Source organism: Rattus rattus, chromosome 2, assembly GCF_011064425.1.
Source record: "Rattus rattus isolate New Zealand chromosome 2, Rrattus_CSIRO_v1, whole genome shotgun sequence".
NCBI classification, from domain to species: Eukaryota; Metazoa; Chordata; class Mammalia; order Rodentia; family Muridae; genus Rattus; species Rattus rattus.
In genome coordinates, this window is record NC_046155.1 from 198,665,704 (window position 1) to 198,683,371 (window position 17,668).

The following is a 17,668-nucleotide window of genomic DNA, read 5'->3' on the forward strand; positions in this document are numbered from 1 at the left end:
ACCTCCATGAGCAGCATCAACATCTCCATGTCCTTGTACTGCCTAGCAGAATAGTCTATGCTCAAGAAATAGGGAGCAAAGCATAAACATCCAAATAGCAGGTTCAAAACAAGGACAGCCCCAAACCCTCCAAACTCAAGAGTGTAGTGGTAGAAATAAAAAAGAAAAAGCGTCAATAGATGAGAAATGTAGTTAAGATATCCTAGGAGCAGACTACTACCAACAAGTTGAGAAAAGAAGAGGAGAAAAATGAGAAGAATTAGAAGATCAGACCAGCAGATCTAAAGTGTGAGTAGAGGGACCTCTGCCAGCCACCAGCAGAGGGACAGATGCATGGAACACATGATTCCAAAACAGTAGTCTCTAACTTTTGGTCCCAGGATCCCTTGCATTCCTGCAGGTGGTTAAGACCCATAACATACTTGCCTGCATTTTATTATGTTTTATTTACCATGTTAGGAGCTAAAGCTCAGAAATGGCCAAAGTACCGATTTATTTTATAAAGGGATCATAAACCCAAACGATTTTATGACTTTATGTCGTGGTTTTGTTTGGGAACCATTCTACATGTTTGAAGTTCTCCTTGCTATTTAACACCATAGCACACACCGCATCCCCATGTCTGCTCCTGCTTTCTGTGAAGCAAATCAAATCCCACAGCCTCTGGCAAAGCTCACTGTATTCTGAAGAGAAGATGGAATGGAAAAGCAGTGTCCTGTATGTGTCCTGAAGAAAGGAACTTTCAATACTAAAGCTCAAGAGCAATCCAAACCAGCTATGTACAAATCAGGGACCAGACCCAGAGCTGACCCACAGAGAGCCTCAGAATTATGTTAGCAAGGACAAAATTCTAAAAACCTCACAGAAAAATAAGAAATCACATAAAGGATCAGTTGGGGAGAAGGGTGGCACTAAATTATCAACAGCAGTATTTTAATTCATGGGGCTCCATGAATGTTCAAAAAATCACTCCAAGCAAGAGACCTGTGTCCCAATGCCATTTTCAGGCCAGTTGAAAGGAGGACATTTACTGACTCAGAACATAGACATCTGGTCACCCCCTCACTTAAGAAGCTTCCCAGAAACTGCCTTCTCTAAAAGGAGAGAATCTGTGGGAAATGGTAGGAAGTGAGATACCCAACACAGGAGGGCAAACCAGGGTGATGGATCACCAAGAGAGTTGTAGAACTGCGAGCAGCAGGACAGAGGTCCATGTTGGCAGAAAAGCAGACCACAGGCTCCAAGACAGAAGGCCCCCAGCAACAGAACACCCCAGAGAAAATGTTTGCTTGCCCTACATTGAGATTTATCATCCTCACACAGTTTAGCAGGGAATTAGAAGGTGTATAAGGAGACATGTGGAAATGAGAAAGTTTTTGTGACTTTTTTTTTTCCAAATGATACAGGTATGAAGAGGTAACAGGACTCCCTTTTCTTCAACCATGGTTTTTTTCCCATTCATCTGCATAGAAGTAAATGATTTTATTAATGTCATACCTAATGATATAAAAACAAGTCATCAATTCTGGGAGAGATTATTTTAATTCCAGGTAAATCACGGTTCTACAAGAAAGGAAAAGGAATCCTGGTACCTGCTAATGCTAAACTAGGAACTTTATTTCCATAGTATTCTCATTGTCTTAGTGATGTAAATATGGACATTTAATCTAATCAGATTGCAAAAGACACTTGGTTAAGAAAATTACTGGTGGGAGATTAATAAAATGAAAGAAACAACAGCTAAAACTGGAAAGATGACAACGTATCATCAGCGTATGTGGAAACAATAAATACTTCTCAGCAGAGGCTGTCGAGAATTTGAAGTGCAAAGCATGAAACGATTTTAATCTAATTCCTGTAGAACTGTCTTTTTCTTAAATATATGGCATATACCATTTAAGAATAAGCACCTGCCTGGCATTAAACTACACATTATTATAATGTATGAGGACGCAACTTGGAAATATGTCACTTAACCAAGAATATCTAGTGAACAAGCAATTCCACTTTCAGAATTTTGTGCAATATTGGAGATTAAATGGCTAAACAGATAGCCATGCAGTGCAATGGTCCTGTCACCAGAATGTGATGAGTTTACCTTTGAGCAGTGATAGCTCCTCTCTTGGTGTATCTGTCCTTGGAACAGTCTTTCCCGTGAACAATTCCTCTGTTGGTAATTTCATTGGGGTAATTTTAGAGCATCGTATTTTTCAAATGCATCTAATTCATTGAGACAGGGGTCATGGTGTATGTGATTTTTTTTTGTACCTTAGACTGCATGGGTACCTAAGCATTTCTTCAATGGATAGGTGTGTGTGAACATGTTGACTACTGGTAACAGATGTTCAGGATACTTAACTCTTATGCAGGCCTTATCTCTGGTGGGGAGAACTACTGGTCCTCTGTGTCTAAACTCCTATTTCTCCCATGACCTTGAAAACTCTTATCTCAGCCTTGAACACAGTGACAGTAGACCTGTGACCCTATTGCCTGATTCCTTGTAAATACCGATGGAAAGGTAAATTTTAAGTTCCATAAAATGTCCTAAAGACTACAATCTGATACTTACTTGCTGTGTGTTTTGTTTTTACTAGCGAACTTTTCAAGAGCTGGAAAACTGTGAAAAATGATCCTGTGGCCATAGCAGAATGTTTTGTGTCCAAGGTAAGCAGAAAAATTCATCTTTTGGGACGAACCAAGGCAGAAAGAGAGTACAATTTGTTTTCATTTTAAAGTTAGAAAAATGATTATTCAACATTGAATTAATCTAGCCAACTAATCATGCACATTTTTGGTTTTGTTTTCATAGGGGTGTGTGTGTCAGCATGCACACACACACACACAGACACACAGACACACACACACACACACACAACTGTAATAGAGAGGAAAGAGGTGGATATTAGCTATAGTATGCCTAGAGTGTGTACAGTAGTTAAATAATGGTATTCATTCTTTCCTTGGAAAGACTTAAAGTTTGAGAGGACAAATCCAGACTAGAGAATGTAAAGGAAAAATATCTGTATAACATACCTCTAAATCCATTCTAAAAATAAAAATAAAAATCACAAGAAACTACATGTTCTGAGGTGATATCGTGGTACCAGAATAGTCAGTCACTGCTGTTACCTTTCAAGGAGTAAAGAACAGTAAAGCTAACTCCCTGCCTCTTAAACAGCCCAGAGTTTCCCCATATTTTTCTTACCTGTCATTAGTAGTTTTAAAAATACAAGACATGAGTCTGACATGAAGCACATTCATGCTCTGAACTTGGAAGGCTGGCATTCTGCGATATCCCGGGCAGTAGGCATTGCTGCTGTCTGACACACACAGCATCCCCGCTTATTCAGGTTTTGTTTTGGGGCTCTGGAAAAGCTCCACCTAGAAGAACTTGTCTTGCAGAAAAACCTCATGTGATTTCTGGGAATGTAGGAAGGTTTGAAGGTTTGAATGGACCGGGTTGAAGTAGAGTTCATAGCAATGCTTTGAATCAACCATCAATCAGCACCTCATTTAGAGCCCTGACGTCCAAGATGAACTAAGATGTTGCTCCATCCATTCCTGGCTCTACACTTGTTCTACATGGTTGGTTCTAATGGCCGCAGACCTATCCGCGTGGCTGGGAATTCAAACCTATCAGCTCCCTGGGTTGGATGGAAACCACTGAAAGTTAATCAGCAGGCCTGTATATAACTCCTCCTGCTTTTTAGAGCTGTGTGTGTGTGTTCCATGCATAACGTTGGTGCAGACATGCTTACATGAAGCTACATGTGTAATGGATTCTCTTATAGGGTAGGGATTTTTAAAAGACAAAGAAAACGGAGACTGGAAAAAGGGTGTGAAAACAAAGAGATAGGCTGAACATTTCAAAAGTATATTAAAATAACTACTGCGCGTGCGCAACATTGACAACACATACGCAGCACTGACATTTCAGAAAACTTTCGGCTTTACTAACTGTAATCAAAGCTGATTAAAGAGGCTCCAGTGCTCGCTTAACTCTGGCAATTATTCACATAAAAGTTTGTTTACGTACATCCCTGCCAACTCCCAAATCTCATTTTTCATTTGTAATATGTGCCAAGTTTAATTAGAAGACCAACTTCAGCACTCGGCACTTTCACATGGGAGAGCTGAGTCGGGAGGGGGTGCCAGGCTCTGCACTGCCTGCTTCTCCTCAGCACCCTGACATTTAGATGAGGTTACATTTTGCTGAACTGCCACCAGCTGCTCTGCTCTGGAGAGAATGGAAAATTGCTTTAATTGAGAGGTCATTAGCAAAGAGGCTGACAGGTGATTTTTTGCTGAATCAGTTGGGCTCCCACACAGAGTCATCTTGACCTGGTTACTTTTATGGTATGTGTAGGCTAAGGAAGTCCCTAACCTGCGAAAACAATGTTTGCCTTACTGACTGCTTCTACATGACTTGGAGGAACAGAAAGTATTCACTACTGGGCTTGATACCCCCGATGTATACTGATCTATAATCAGGGGCTCTGGAAGCATCTTGAAAGACTTGAGTCTGTCCTCAGATTGCCTCTAGCCACCCTCATGCTCATACCTCATTGGACTGTCAGTAGGGAAAAACTTGCTCTGGGCAGCATGCAGGAGAGAGTGAATAACTTCCCCTTAGCCTCTTCTCTCTCCCGTGCCCAGTCACCTCCCATGAGGGCTTCCTTCAGCCATAACTGAGGAGAATGAACACATATACACAGAAAATGCAGCAAACACTCCTACACATAAATACATGTGTGTGCACCAGACAACACACACACACACACACACACACACCATATTGGAATTATCATCAAGAAGTTGCTAGTGTTGGAAAACTTATGTCAAAGCCACTGTCATATTCCCCATGTGCACCTAGGTACTGTGTCCAAGAAAACATCCTTGATCAAAGATTATAAAGGAGAGGAGTGATTTGTGGCAGAAAAGCACTAAAAATCCCAGAGACATCTTTTCTCTGCCGCCCATTCTGCCATTGATTGTCTTGTGGTGCTCTGTTTGGCAGCCCTGTACCTTTATAGCTTGGGTTTTTAATTCCCTCATTTCACCTCTCTAAATTAGAATCGAAAAAATAACTAGAAAGCCTTTACTACTTTTTTTTTTCTATATAATATATTCCTATAAATGCATCTTTAAAAGGATTTGGGTTAAAGTTATACAAATGATAATGACATTTGAGCATTGAAGGCCATTGTTTTCAGTGTGACATTTCCATGATCCCAAATGTCTCAAAGTGTGAGGAAAGGTAGCTGGATATTCTTCTATCCCAGAGTGTAAAAAGACCAGAAACTTGAGTCATCGAGGACCTGGAAAACTCTTGTCTGCTGTTCTTGCAGAAGGACCTGGGCAAATCTCTTTGCTTTTCTTATCCCTGGAGCCAGGACTGTCCTGCACAGTCAATAAAATGTCTAACTTAATATCTTAGGGTTTCCATTGCTGTAAAGAGATACCATGACCAAAGCAACTCTTATAAAGAACAACATTTAGTTGGACTAGCTTTCAGATTCAGAGGTTCAGTCCATTATCATCCTTGAAAAGAAGCATTTCAGCACGAGGCAGACATGGTACTGGAGGAGCCAAGAGTCTACATCTTGATCCAAGGGCAGTCAGAAGGGGAAGGCTCTTCCAGGCAGCCAGGAGGAAGGTCTCAAAGTGACACACTTCCTCCAACAAAAGCCCACCTCCCAACAAGGCCAGACCTCTAATAGTGCCACTCTGGGCCATCTTCAAACCACCACACCAATGTGGTGGAGCTATTTAGAGGGTACAGGTGTTTGCCATGTGACCTGCAGGTCCATAGAATCTGTACTTTTTCAGGAGAAGCAAAAAAAATCAAGTTATTTATATTTTCCAGTGCTTAGAAGTTGACAGCTGACTTAGAATTTTGTAAAGTATTATACTGGAAAATGTTCTGGGTTTAAAATGCTGTGTAGGCTATAAGGGAAATAGATTCAAATTGGCCCAGAATCTCTGAAGAGGAATCTGTCCAAATCTAGTTTTAGAAATAGGAATTTACCCAGTCACCCACCAATCCTACTTCCAGAAAGCTACCTAGGATAAAATATCAGTCAGTCTGATATGATACTTGGTAGCATTAATTGATCCTCCAAGGGCTAGAGACAACCTAAACAAAAGCTGCTTGAATAATCTTTTGTATATTCAAGCAAATAGTAATACTGTGGAGCAATGCAAGCCAATGAGAACACCTCCATAGACTGCCAGGGGGGGGCAGTTAATGCCAAACATTGTTTCTGAAAAGCACTGTCCCTGTACCTGCAACACCAGCATCACAGGGGAACTGGCTAGAAACACTTGCAGCCAACTAACTGAAAACTCATGAAACCATCCAGAAGTCTGTTTTCATAAGCCTTCAGTGGGTCCACTCCAGTTCACTCCTACAGTGTGATTCGCAGTTGATGAAGGAATATCTGTGTTTAAAAAACAGGATAAGAGATAAGATTAAAACTTGGCTAAGGACACAGTATAGGCGGGGCGGTCCTTGGGCTAGAGAGCAGGATGATGTCCAAGAGTCTGATCATTTGTGATGTTGACCAGCCCGGACCAAATTTAAAATATGTGATGTTGAAAAAAGGCAAGAAGATTTTGTTCAGGGAGTGTGCCCAGTGCCACACTGAGGCAAATATCACTGGACCAAACCTCCATGGTCTGTTTGGGCAAAAGACAAATGCCAGGCTGCTGGATTCTCTTCACACAGATGCCAACAAGAACAAGGGCAAGAGAGAGGATGCCCTGATCGAGTATTTGGAAAATCCAAAAAGTACATCCTGGGACAAAATGATCTTTGCTGGAATTAAGAAGAAGGGGAGAAAGGGCAGACCTGTAGCTTATCTTAAAAAGGCTACTGATGAGTAATTCCACCTTCTTTATTTATTATAAAACAAATATCTCATGGCTTTTAGTCTATACCATAATTTAATTCATGTTGGACAGCCCTGATTTATGAAAACTGATTTGTCATAAAGTGGATATGATCTTTTTAAAGTTAAAAAAAATGGGGAAAAGGAACTGGATGTGGTAACATGAGGCTTGAAATTCCTGAGGGTCAGCAGTTCAAGGTCATCCTCAGCTACATATCAAATTTTGAGGCCAGCTTTGTGCTCATAAGACTTATTTCAACAAACAAAACAAATTGAGGGAAGGAAAGAATCACCCAGAATGGAACAGAATGAGTTAACATCTCTTAATATGTGTTTATTTGGAAAAAACCAGCTCTGCATCTAGTATAACTGAAGGCTCAAAAACAGGCTTTATATACCAAGAGGAACGGAAACAGAGAAGACAAAAGGTGTTCATACAGTTGGTAGGCGCTACAATGGACATTTTAATTGATTTTAAGGTATGGTAGTATTTCTGTCTTCTGTAGAAACTATAATGGAATGTGCTGTGGAGAATGCAAGTACTGAGGTTGGTGCCCTGAGAAGGGAAATTGTTTAAGAAAGAACTGTTAAAGCAGAAATGCTGTAGACAATGTTGTAGTCCACATGTTACCCTGATTCCAACATACAGGACCAAAGTATGTCAGATGGTTTTAGGTTCGGGACTTTCTGTTATATCATATGTCTTGGGGGAAGAGATGTAAACACAGAATGCAGGATGTTTTGCATGATGCCTAGGCTGCTAGCAGGGATGCTTGCATGATGCCTAGGCTAAAGCGATTCTGTACAGTGTTCTCAGTGCAACTCAGTGAGTCCACTGGGTGAGTTCCGGTGTGAGGTCTCCTACTTGTTGCATCATGCTCATTCTCGAAGATTTAGATTTTTAGCATTATGGGTTTTTGTATTGTATCATACTGTACTAGTATGGACCAAGCCTCCTTTAAAATCTCTTAGAAAAGCCTGGCATAGTGGCATACAACTTTGATTCCAGCACTTGGGAGGCAGAGGTGGACAGATCTCTGAGTTCCAGGCCAGCCTGGTCAGCAAAGTGAGTCCAGGACAACCAGGGCTTGTTTCAGTAAGAAACCTTGTCTTGCAAAACAAAACAGTTATATTTTGACTTCTTCCTTTCTAATTTGTATCCCTTTGACCTCCTTTTGTTGTCTGATTGCTCTGGCTAGGACTTCAAGTACTATATTGAATAGATAGGAAGAAAGTGGACAGCCTTATCTACTGCCTGACTTTTGTGGGATTGCTTCAAGTTTCTCTCCATTTAGTTTAATGTTGGCTACTGGTTTGCTGTATATTGCTTTTACTTTGTTTATGTATGGGCCTTGAATTCCTGAACTTTCCAAGACTTTTAGCATGAAGGGGTGTTGAATTTTGTCAAATGCTTTCTCAGCATCTAATGAAATGATCATGTGTGGGTTTTTTCCCTTTGAGTTTGTTTATATAGTGAATTAAGTTGGTGAATTTCCATATACTGAATCATCCCTTCATCCCTGGTATGAAGTTTCCATATTTGTTCATGATGAATGATGGTTTTGATGTGTTCCTAGATTTGGTTTGTGAGAATTCTGCATCAATATTCATAAGTGAAATTGGTTTGAAGTTCCCTTTTAGTAGTGTTCCTTCTGTTTCTGGATTAATTTGAACAGTATTGGAATCTAGGTCTTCTGCACCAAACCCATCTGGTCCTGGGCTGAAGTGCTTGCTGACAAGAGCCTGAGAGGCTCTGCCAGATGCAGATGCTTACAGCCAACCATTGGACTGAGCATGAGGACCCCAATGGAGGACTGAGGGAAAGGACTGAGAAGAGCTGGAAAGGGTTTACAACCCTATAGGAAGAACAATACCAACCAACCAGACATCCCAGAGCTCCAGACTAAACCAACCAACCCAGAGAATAAAATGTGGAGGGACCCCATTGTTTAGCTGCACATGTGGCAGAGGACGCTCTTATCTGGCATCAGTGAGATTGAAGGCCCTTGATCCTGTGAAGGCTTGATGCCCCAGTCTAGGGAAATGCTAGGGCAGGGACAGGAGTGGTACAGGGAAGCACCCCTGTGGGAGGCAGAGGGTGGAATGGGAATGAGAAACTAGGAAGAAGGATAATATTTGAAATGTAAATAAACAAAATAACCAATAAAAGAGTAAAAAGAAAGAAAACAAAACAAAACCCTTAGAAAAGCAATATGTCTAACTTATCTTGAAAACCCTAAACAATGATTAGTTGTAGCTAGAGCATTTAATCCCTGACACCTAGACTGGTCTCAATTACGCTTCTTATTGAGGTGATCAGGGCTCTGGGAAGCAAGGAGGGCGTATGAGAAATACATAGATGGTGGGGTAATACCACCAATGCATATAATGTTATTGAGCTTCTGAGATGATAGTTGCGTCATGATATAGAGGGCTGTACTAGAAGTGGCACCACGAAGGAAGATAGGTAGTCATTTGAACACCAGATGTTGCGGATTTTTCTGTTGTCAACTTGGACCACAGCTGGAAATGAACTATAACCCAAGTGGGCTGAGTACACCTGAGGATTTCTTTTTCCGATAAATCATCGAAGTGGAAGACCCGCTGTAATCCTAATCTTTTGAGGAAGGAACTGTCTTTAAATTGGGGTTGACCTCTGCTGTCACTCATGTAAAGGGATGTGAAGAAGAAACTTACTTCCTTGCTCAGTTGCCTCACCTCAGGTGCCCATTCTTTTCATCAAAATAGTTTACTTTTTGGAATTCTGAGCAACGGAGACCAGCCACATATCCAGCCATGGACTGAATTAACCAATGTTACTTTGACCTCTGATACCCAGACAGCCACTGTTGGACTGGGACTGAAGCCCAGCCATTCTAATAAATCACCTTAATAGGTAAATCATAGATGGGATAGGTAGGGATAGATGGACATAGATAGATAGATAGATAGATATAGATAATAGATAGATAGATAGATAGATAGATAGATAGACAGACAAATCCATTCCATGTAAATTCTGTTCTAGAGAACCCTGACTCAACACAAACTAATAAAGCAGTTAATTGAAAACAACTGAAACTTTTTAAACAATGTTTCTATTTATGAACGAGAAGTAATAAAAATCAGAAAAGGCTCATTATAGGCTATTAAGAAACCAAATACATTATTCTGAGGATAAATAATAAAGAAGGAATAACTGAAATAGAAATATCGTCAACCATTGGTAACCCCTAATAGCAGACCTATGTAAAAATCACCAGCTTTGTTGACATCACAAAAGACATCAGACTTGCAGCTCCTGATGGGGAGTGAGGACAGTCTCAAGGGTGCATCTTGTCAAATTATAAACCTCAATCTGAACAACCTCTGCAACGCCTAGGAGCACAAATGGACAGGATGTAGAAAATAGACGGTCCTGTGTCACCAAGACACCAGAGACTATGACCATATGGGCTAATTAAATGATTCATCAACAATCAAATCAAAAGGAGAAACAGTAAGAGATGAAGTGCCCAATGAGGTAGAGGATTTGGCCTGGGACACAGAGACCCATCCCAGTGCTACAAACCAAGTTATAAGGAAACACAAATACAGTTTAATCATCTTGCTTGTGTAACCTCTTGGCTTTCTCAAATCAAACAGTGAAACATGGAAAGGAGTAGAAGGAAGAGAAGGGACTGCTAGTAGTTACAGGTAAACTTTATATCATGGAATTAAGTGACTCACAATGTGATGTCGGCTGATTAAAAATGTTTAGTGAGAGAGTGATATCAGGGTTATGCATCATTGCCTTCCGCATCACCTCCCATAAACATCTGTAAATACTGTCCCAAGGAAGTCAGCCTGCTTGGAATTTAGGGGCAACGCATGCTCATGTAGTTCATAGACATCCTTGCTGACAAAAACACCCACACACATTAAAATAACAACCTTTTAAAATTTTTTAGAGACATGTAAAATACCTATATGGGTATTGATATGTTGTCTAGAATTTAGCCCAGAGTAATTCGGTGGTGAGGCAAGAGGAACAGGTAGGATATAAATCTCAAGGTAATTATTACGGTTGGATAGTGACCACCTGAACAGCAACCACCATCCTCTAATCTTATATATACTCTAAATAACAACTCATATGCTTAAAATAATTTCCACACCGTGTCATATATTGACTTAGTCCTACTTTAATAATAGAGAAGATTCTAAATAGATACTAGGATGAAAATTAAAGGTAGCAACACAGAAATATTTGTCTTAGAGTCACCAGAATCTACGAAGGAAGTTTGGGGTTGGAAATGTGATTTCCAGCTCTTGGTCAGTTTTTTTTTTCAAGGTCCCAGGTCAAATTTTTGGAATCTGAGAGGCAGACACCAGAATGGCCCTAGAAAGCCTAGGGGCCAACTCTAGCGTAAAGGGGATGGGCAAGACCAGCATGTCTCTCTGGGTAGAGTCCTCCTACACGGCCTGGCTCACAATGAGTGGGTTGAGGACCAGGTTCATCAGGAGGTTGCTGCTTTTGACTCTGATGAGGTCTGCCCTCTTGTAACAGGAAGTTGTTACTTAAAGGTGGGTCAATAAATATTTATGACACAGTCTTTGTTTGGCCAGGTCACAACAGGGTCAAGTTACATGATCCCAAAAGAGCAGAGGAGTCTGAGCCAGGTAGGTAAATCCCCTGCCTTGCAGAGAAACAAGTTAATCCTGTGTGCTTATACTCAGTTGCCCAAGGACCTCCCGAGCACAAATGCAGGGTCAGGTCCATCTGCTTTTCTCTGAGGGGACACTACGTCTTATTTTTTGACGGCTGGCCCGTCTTCCAGGATGTTTATCTCTGTAGCATGTACACAACAAGGGGCCAGAAATGAGTGGTGCCTTCGCTCTTGCTGGTGGCACCTCTAGTCCCAGGCCCTGCAACCGCCTCATGGCCGCCCCACCACCAGAGCTTATGTTCAGGCTCTGTCCTCCCTCCAGCCTTCTGATCCCCTCCAGCTCCCCAAGCAGGTGGCCGACAGGCAGCTTCACTGCAGGTGTTGTTTGATTCCCTGTAGTTCGGCGCATTCATACTTATTCCTGATCACATCCAGACAGAAGCCCTGTAGATCCTCGCCACCTGAATACGAACTTTAGGCTCTGGCTGCAGCCTCCAAGAGGTTTCAGGTATTCTGGGCTCTTCGGCCTCTACCTCTCCAGAAGTTGTAATCGCAGCTCGCTCAGCCATTCTCTGAACAACTTCTTCAGCTCCAAGAACTGCTTTTCCAGGTCCAGCATCTCACTGACACACTCATCATGTGCCTGCTCATAGTCCTCGCCATCCATCTCTGAGCCTCCTCTGACTGCCCGGCTGCCTCCTCCCTCCTCACTCATCTGCCCTCACCATCTCAGCTGCTGAATCGCCTGCCTCCATCTCTCTGTTTCTTGCCTGAAGTCTGATGGCATTCAGTTCTAGAGATCAACAGCCCACGTCCAGACTCCTTGGAGAGCTGCTTGACACAGGTTGTGAACGCCTGCAGCCTTGGTCCTGGAAGAGAGCTGCGAGGTCCTCTTTCCAGAAGGTGTCGTATAATTTCCTGTTGGCCAGTTTTTGTAAGAGCTAGTTACCTTTTTGCTGAGTCACTCATTCTGACCATACCTAGTCAGAAGTTTGAAATCTTTAACTGTAGATATATTTCTTCCATTGGTAAAAGCTGAAATAAACACACACACATACACATACAAACCCAGTGGGTGTCACCAACTGTTTTCAGCTACTCATCCTAATTGGTAATTCAGTGAGTTCCCTGCACTTTTCCCTGAGGGTGTATAGAATGTTTTCATCTTAAGCAACTTTTATGGAACTGAGAGAGCAGTGCAACAGTTCTTGTAAAATGAATCAGGGGGTGGAGGATGAACTTTCACCTTTTCTATTCTTCCTCTCCTTTCTTCTCCTCTTGCCTCTTCTTCCTAGCCCACTATCTCTTCTTTCCCTTCCCTTCATCCCTTCCTTCCTCTCCTTTTCCTTCACCTCTTTTTTCTCTTTCTTCTCGTCCCCTTCCTGCCCTGTCTCTTCCTCCCTCCCTCCCTCCCTCCCTCCTTCCCTTTCCTCTCCTCTCCTTTTCTCTTTTCAGACAGTCTTGTTTTGTAGTCAAAGCTGACTCTGAATTACAGGTGTTTCTGCCCAGACTTGCATTGTCGTGATTGATTTGACAGTTTATTTTTCCTCCCAGTCCTAAGAAGGAAAGGCAGTTTCTGGTCTCTTTAAAATTTAGGCATCCTTCTCTGTGAGCATTATCTCATATAGCACCTGGTCTGATTCTTAATGATTGAACAAGACAAGCATGCTTGTTTGTGGTTGCAAGGAGTTTTGACCCCTACATTTTAAAGAATTGCCTGAACTGGGCCAGTATCAACATGTTACTTTCTGTAATATGAATTCACAGTTAAGACCTGATAGGGTCAGAAGTGAGTGATTTGGAGGAGGTGGATAGTCCATTGCTGTCAAACCCATTGCTGCTTTTGAGACATGGTTGCTGTACTGCTCTTCCGCATGCAGGTAGGAAGATTTAGCCTGTATTCTCAGGCAGATGTTCAGTAGGAAGAGATAGTCAATAGGATATTGGTCTGAAGGTATTCATATATTGTAGCCATAGATACATGCAATCTCTGTCCTGATCACTAAGGAACTGGGGACAGATGTCGATGGCATCAGCATCATCATTGCGCTCCATAGGTAGATGCAGGGTATGGGATGTCACAATTAGAAACGGGGCTCAACTCACAAGTCTGGAAGGCTATGAAGAAATACAGCCCAGATTCTTCTTCAAGGCAGAATTTATGGCACGCGGTAAAAGAACAAGAAAAGATGACTATAATGGGGAGCCATATTTGCAGTGACTGGAAGAGTATACAGTAGCCTCCTGATCTCCCACATACTCCAACATATTCTTACTGTATGTTTAATTCATAACCTCTTCTGTTTTCTCCCTGATGGCATATCAAGATGATTGTAAAACACCTGGGGCAGAAACTTTATTTCATCCCCTTCCTGGCTGTCTTCAGATTCACTCAACCCAGCAAGTGTTTATTGACTTATGATTTCAAGTTATGTGGACTGGAAAAGAACAGTGGCACAGATCTGGCCACACAGGCCCAGGGGGCAGACCAACGACCTGGAAGGCCACCAAAGCCTAGTCATGATCTATTTCTTAACTTTTTTTTTGAATGAATGTTGTCTGTGCTTAAATGCTTAAAGTCTCTTTTTGTTTCTAGAGTGAAGAGTTCTACATTTATACCAGTATTACTAACTACCGGGCGCGGTTTAATGGCTTGTTTGTTTTGCTTTGAATCTCATATGCAGTTTGAGCCACTGTTGACTAAAAGAGCAAAAATTTGAGGACCTCATATATTGCTGATGCCTTTGACCATGGTACCTGTGGGAAGCTGAGGGGAGAGAAAATCTAAGGAAAGCAAATTGGAGAAGAAGAATTATGAACATCACTGGTGCATATCTCTGAGGAGATGGATAGACTACATTGTAATGTCGGGCTATCTACTTCCCTGTTAGCCTAATGTAAAGCCTTCTCGCCAGCATTTTGAAAATGAGTCAGTGGCCTCAGCTGAAGTAAAAATATGTTCTGTTTTGCTGCAGGGTTTGATGAGCCTCAAGTTTTTAGAGTAAAGTTCAGAAATGATAGATTGTGAGGAGCCAGCAAGGGAGGGTAACTCTGTCTCTCTCTGGGCTGTGGGCCTAGTTTGCTTTGAAAATCAAAGGTCGAAGTTCAAGGCGATAGCCTGGATATGTATTTAAGACTGAGGAGAGCCAGAAGGCAACTGGCTACAACGCTAAGTACTTCTGTTTTCTTCACAAGACATCATTGAGCATTTGACCTTTAATAGTGTTGAAATCTATAAAAGACAAACACTGAATTAAACATCCACAGTAGCAGAGAGATTCTCAGGGGATTAAAGGAGACAGGATGCCCACGCTTATGCAGGTCCCAATGGAGTCTCTACCAAATGCAGTTCATTACCATCTGCCTAGTTGGAGTTTCCACACAGAAGACAGCATGATCAAGCCTTTCACTCTTATAAGGATAAATATTTAATTGGGGCTACCTATAGGTTCAGAGGTTCAGTTCATTATCAATAAGCATGGAGCATGGCAGCCCCCTAGGTAGACATCGTGAGGAGAGCTAGAGTTCAAATCTTTGATCCAAGGCATGAGAAGATTGTCTTCCTGGGCAGCTAGGAGGAGTCTCAAAGCCCATCCTCGAAGGACACTTCCTCCAACACACACCTCCTAATAGTGCCATTCCCTGATCTAAATCCCATTCAAACCACCACACCAATTCTCCTTCTTCCCAACATCCTGTGAATAACCTGTTGAAGGAACGTACATGTTTGATCTTCATAAGGGTCCTAATGATGAATGCTCACAGGATATCAAACTATGTTTCTCCAGCCTCAGGCCACCAAGCACTATTTTATAATATTTTAAGCCAGACCCACATCATGGTTTCACAACCCAAATAGAAAGAGGATCAAAAATATTCTAATCATCAGTGTTAGCAGAGGTCCAGGAATACAGTATCAGCTATATCCTTGCAGCTGCCGAGGAAGGAAGATAAATACCCTAACCTCCAAGACATAGTAGTGTGTTTATATCAGTAAGAACAGTTCAACTACTGAACAATAATCTCTCTCATTGTAGCATTTTCCCCATAAAACAACAGTCAATGTGGACGCCACATGGTTATCCATTGATAGACAGTCGCCTTCCAGGTTTCCCTCCCCTCAATAACAACAACGTCAACAACAACGTTGTTTATTCAGGCATTTGTCACAATCCTCCTCACAAACACAACTTCAGTTTGCAGGGTTACACGAAGCATGTTCCTCTGATGCAGGAACTACAGACACCCCAAATCTCATGGTCCTTAACCAAACACCACAGCAGAGGAACCGTAGGTAAAGCCACCCACAGCCCAAGAAAAAACACAATCGCCGGAAGCGAAGGTGTTCAAACCACAGATTGCAAGTTCTGTCCATCAGAGAGGCTGGCTTGGGAGGTCTGTTCAAAATAACATAACTGCTGTACAACTCATTTAGAGACTTGTTTCAGCCAAGCAAACGTTTTTCTGACTTACTGACTGCTTTACGAATGCAACAGTTTGTAATCAAGGAAGGAACCCAAGGGTTAAGGACGTGAGCCTGTCATTTCTGCAGCACTGTCCTCACTTAGTGAGTAATCAAGCAGCCTGTACGCTTGGAGACAGAACACAATTCAAATACATCTGTAAGTCGTGTTAATAAGGATGGATACCAATTGGAATTTATATGGCACGACTTGGTACCATGCAGTGGGAAGCTCTGACACAAAATAATAAGAAATGTATCTTCGTGGAAATAGCTAAGGACAGTTTCCTGGAAAGTGTGTCTGATTTTGAGTCTGACTTAAGGAAGCCTCACAGAAGATGCTCTTAATGAAGGCGTGCCTGTAATTGTCCAGTGTAGGACGAGTGTCCTCTTGTCCCCAGGCAGCCTGGTTTGACACCGACTCCATCCTCTCTGTTTTAAAGTGTCAAGAGTACTATGATTCTTCTCTCCTCCTTGAGGAGCAGTCTGTGGTTGTAAATCACGGCTGCCTTGGCAAGTGACTTCTTTCCTCCTCAGGTCAGCCCAAGTGATTTCACTGTGAGGAGGCACAGGTCCTCCCTCCTTCCCCAGGACTGGCACAAAGGAGGTCAAGCCATTGTCTTCAGATTCCTGCCCGATTTCAAAGATTTCTAGGAACCTAGAATGCCTTGCAGCCCTCTGATTTGTAGTAAGATTCCCCAATCTTGAGCAAGAACTTTACGTCAGTCAGGCCACCAGGCTGCTCAGCAGCTGCAATTCCGATGCCAAGAGACTTCAGAGAAACGCCTCGGTCACACGAAGAAGAGTTTCAAAATCAGACTCAAGGGAGAAATAAACTGACTGAACGTGATGGGCCCAAAGCAGAGTACTGCAGGATTCTAACAGCTTAATTACAAGACTCCTTTCACTCTACGTCATTCTAAGGAGTCTGAAGTTTGTTGTTTGGCTCCGTCTGATTGTCTCAATTAATTTTGCAAATATAGCAAAGACACAGAAAGAAAAGAATAAAATGATTCCTGCCTGTGTTCAGTTAATAACAGCATCAGGATCAATCTGTACTTGCATGTAACCAACTTATTAGGCTAGCTTGACCTGAAGGGACATGCATTGTTCTGATTGTAGCTTTAAGACGTATAACTAACCTGGACCTTGGGGGGCACCCAGAGACTCCGAATCTCAACCAGAGAGCCAAGGCATTGGACCTAGGCCCACAAGTTACATGAGTAACAGAGAGCAGTTGAATTCTTCAACTGCAACAGACGCCTCAATTTAAGGTTTTCCTGCCTGAGACCCATTTCCTGTCTGAGCCACCTTGTCTGGCTCCTCAGTGGAGAGAGGACCACCTAGTCCTGAAGTGACTTGACATGTGTTTGGGATGGGGTAAATTATAGAAGCTCCCTTCTCAGAGGAGAAAAGGGGCTGAGGGGAGGATTTGTGAGGGGATACTAAAGGTGAGGGAAGCTAATATTGGACATAAAGTAAATAAATTAATTCACCAATAATCAAAGATGTGTCAAGATTGTGTATTACTTTGGGGGGGCTGCAGAAGGACTTAATAATTCTTTCTAAAAATGCCCTGCAGTGAGATTATCAAAACAGAGAGAGAGGAACTATTCAGAGTTTAATAGGATGATATGTTCTCTACGTTTTCAAATGAAGGATTGGCA

At 42.1% G+C, this 17,668-nt stretch overlaps 2 protein-coding genes and 1 pseudogene across 2 annotated transcripts in view; 2 read left to right on the top strand and 1 right to left on the bottom strand.

Moving 5' to 3' along the window:
* The window catches only part of Plekhg1 (pleckstrin homology and RhoGEF domain containing G1), a 197,319-nt gene that overhangs the window by 109,063 nt on the left and 70,588 nt on the right, over positions 1–17,668 (top strand). The window lies entirely within an intron of this gene.
* LOC116894765 (cytochrome c, somatic-like) lies at positions 6,529–6,885 on the top strand. Its single transcript, XM_032896427.1, has one exon. It carries the CDS (start codon positions 6,529–6,531, stop codon positions 6,883–6,885), a length of 357 nt encoding a protein of 118 aa, XP_032752318.1.
* LOC116892885 lies at positions 11,681–12,206 on the bottom strand (annotated as a pseudogene).

Excerpts from the sequence above, each read along its gene's own strand:
- LOC116894765 (XM_032896427.1), top strand. The coding sequence starts at position 6,529 with ATGATGTCCAAGAGTCTGATCATTTGTGATGTTGACCAGCCCGGACCA.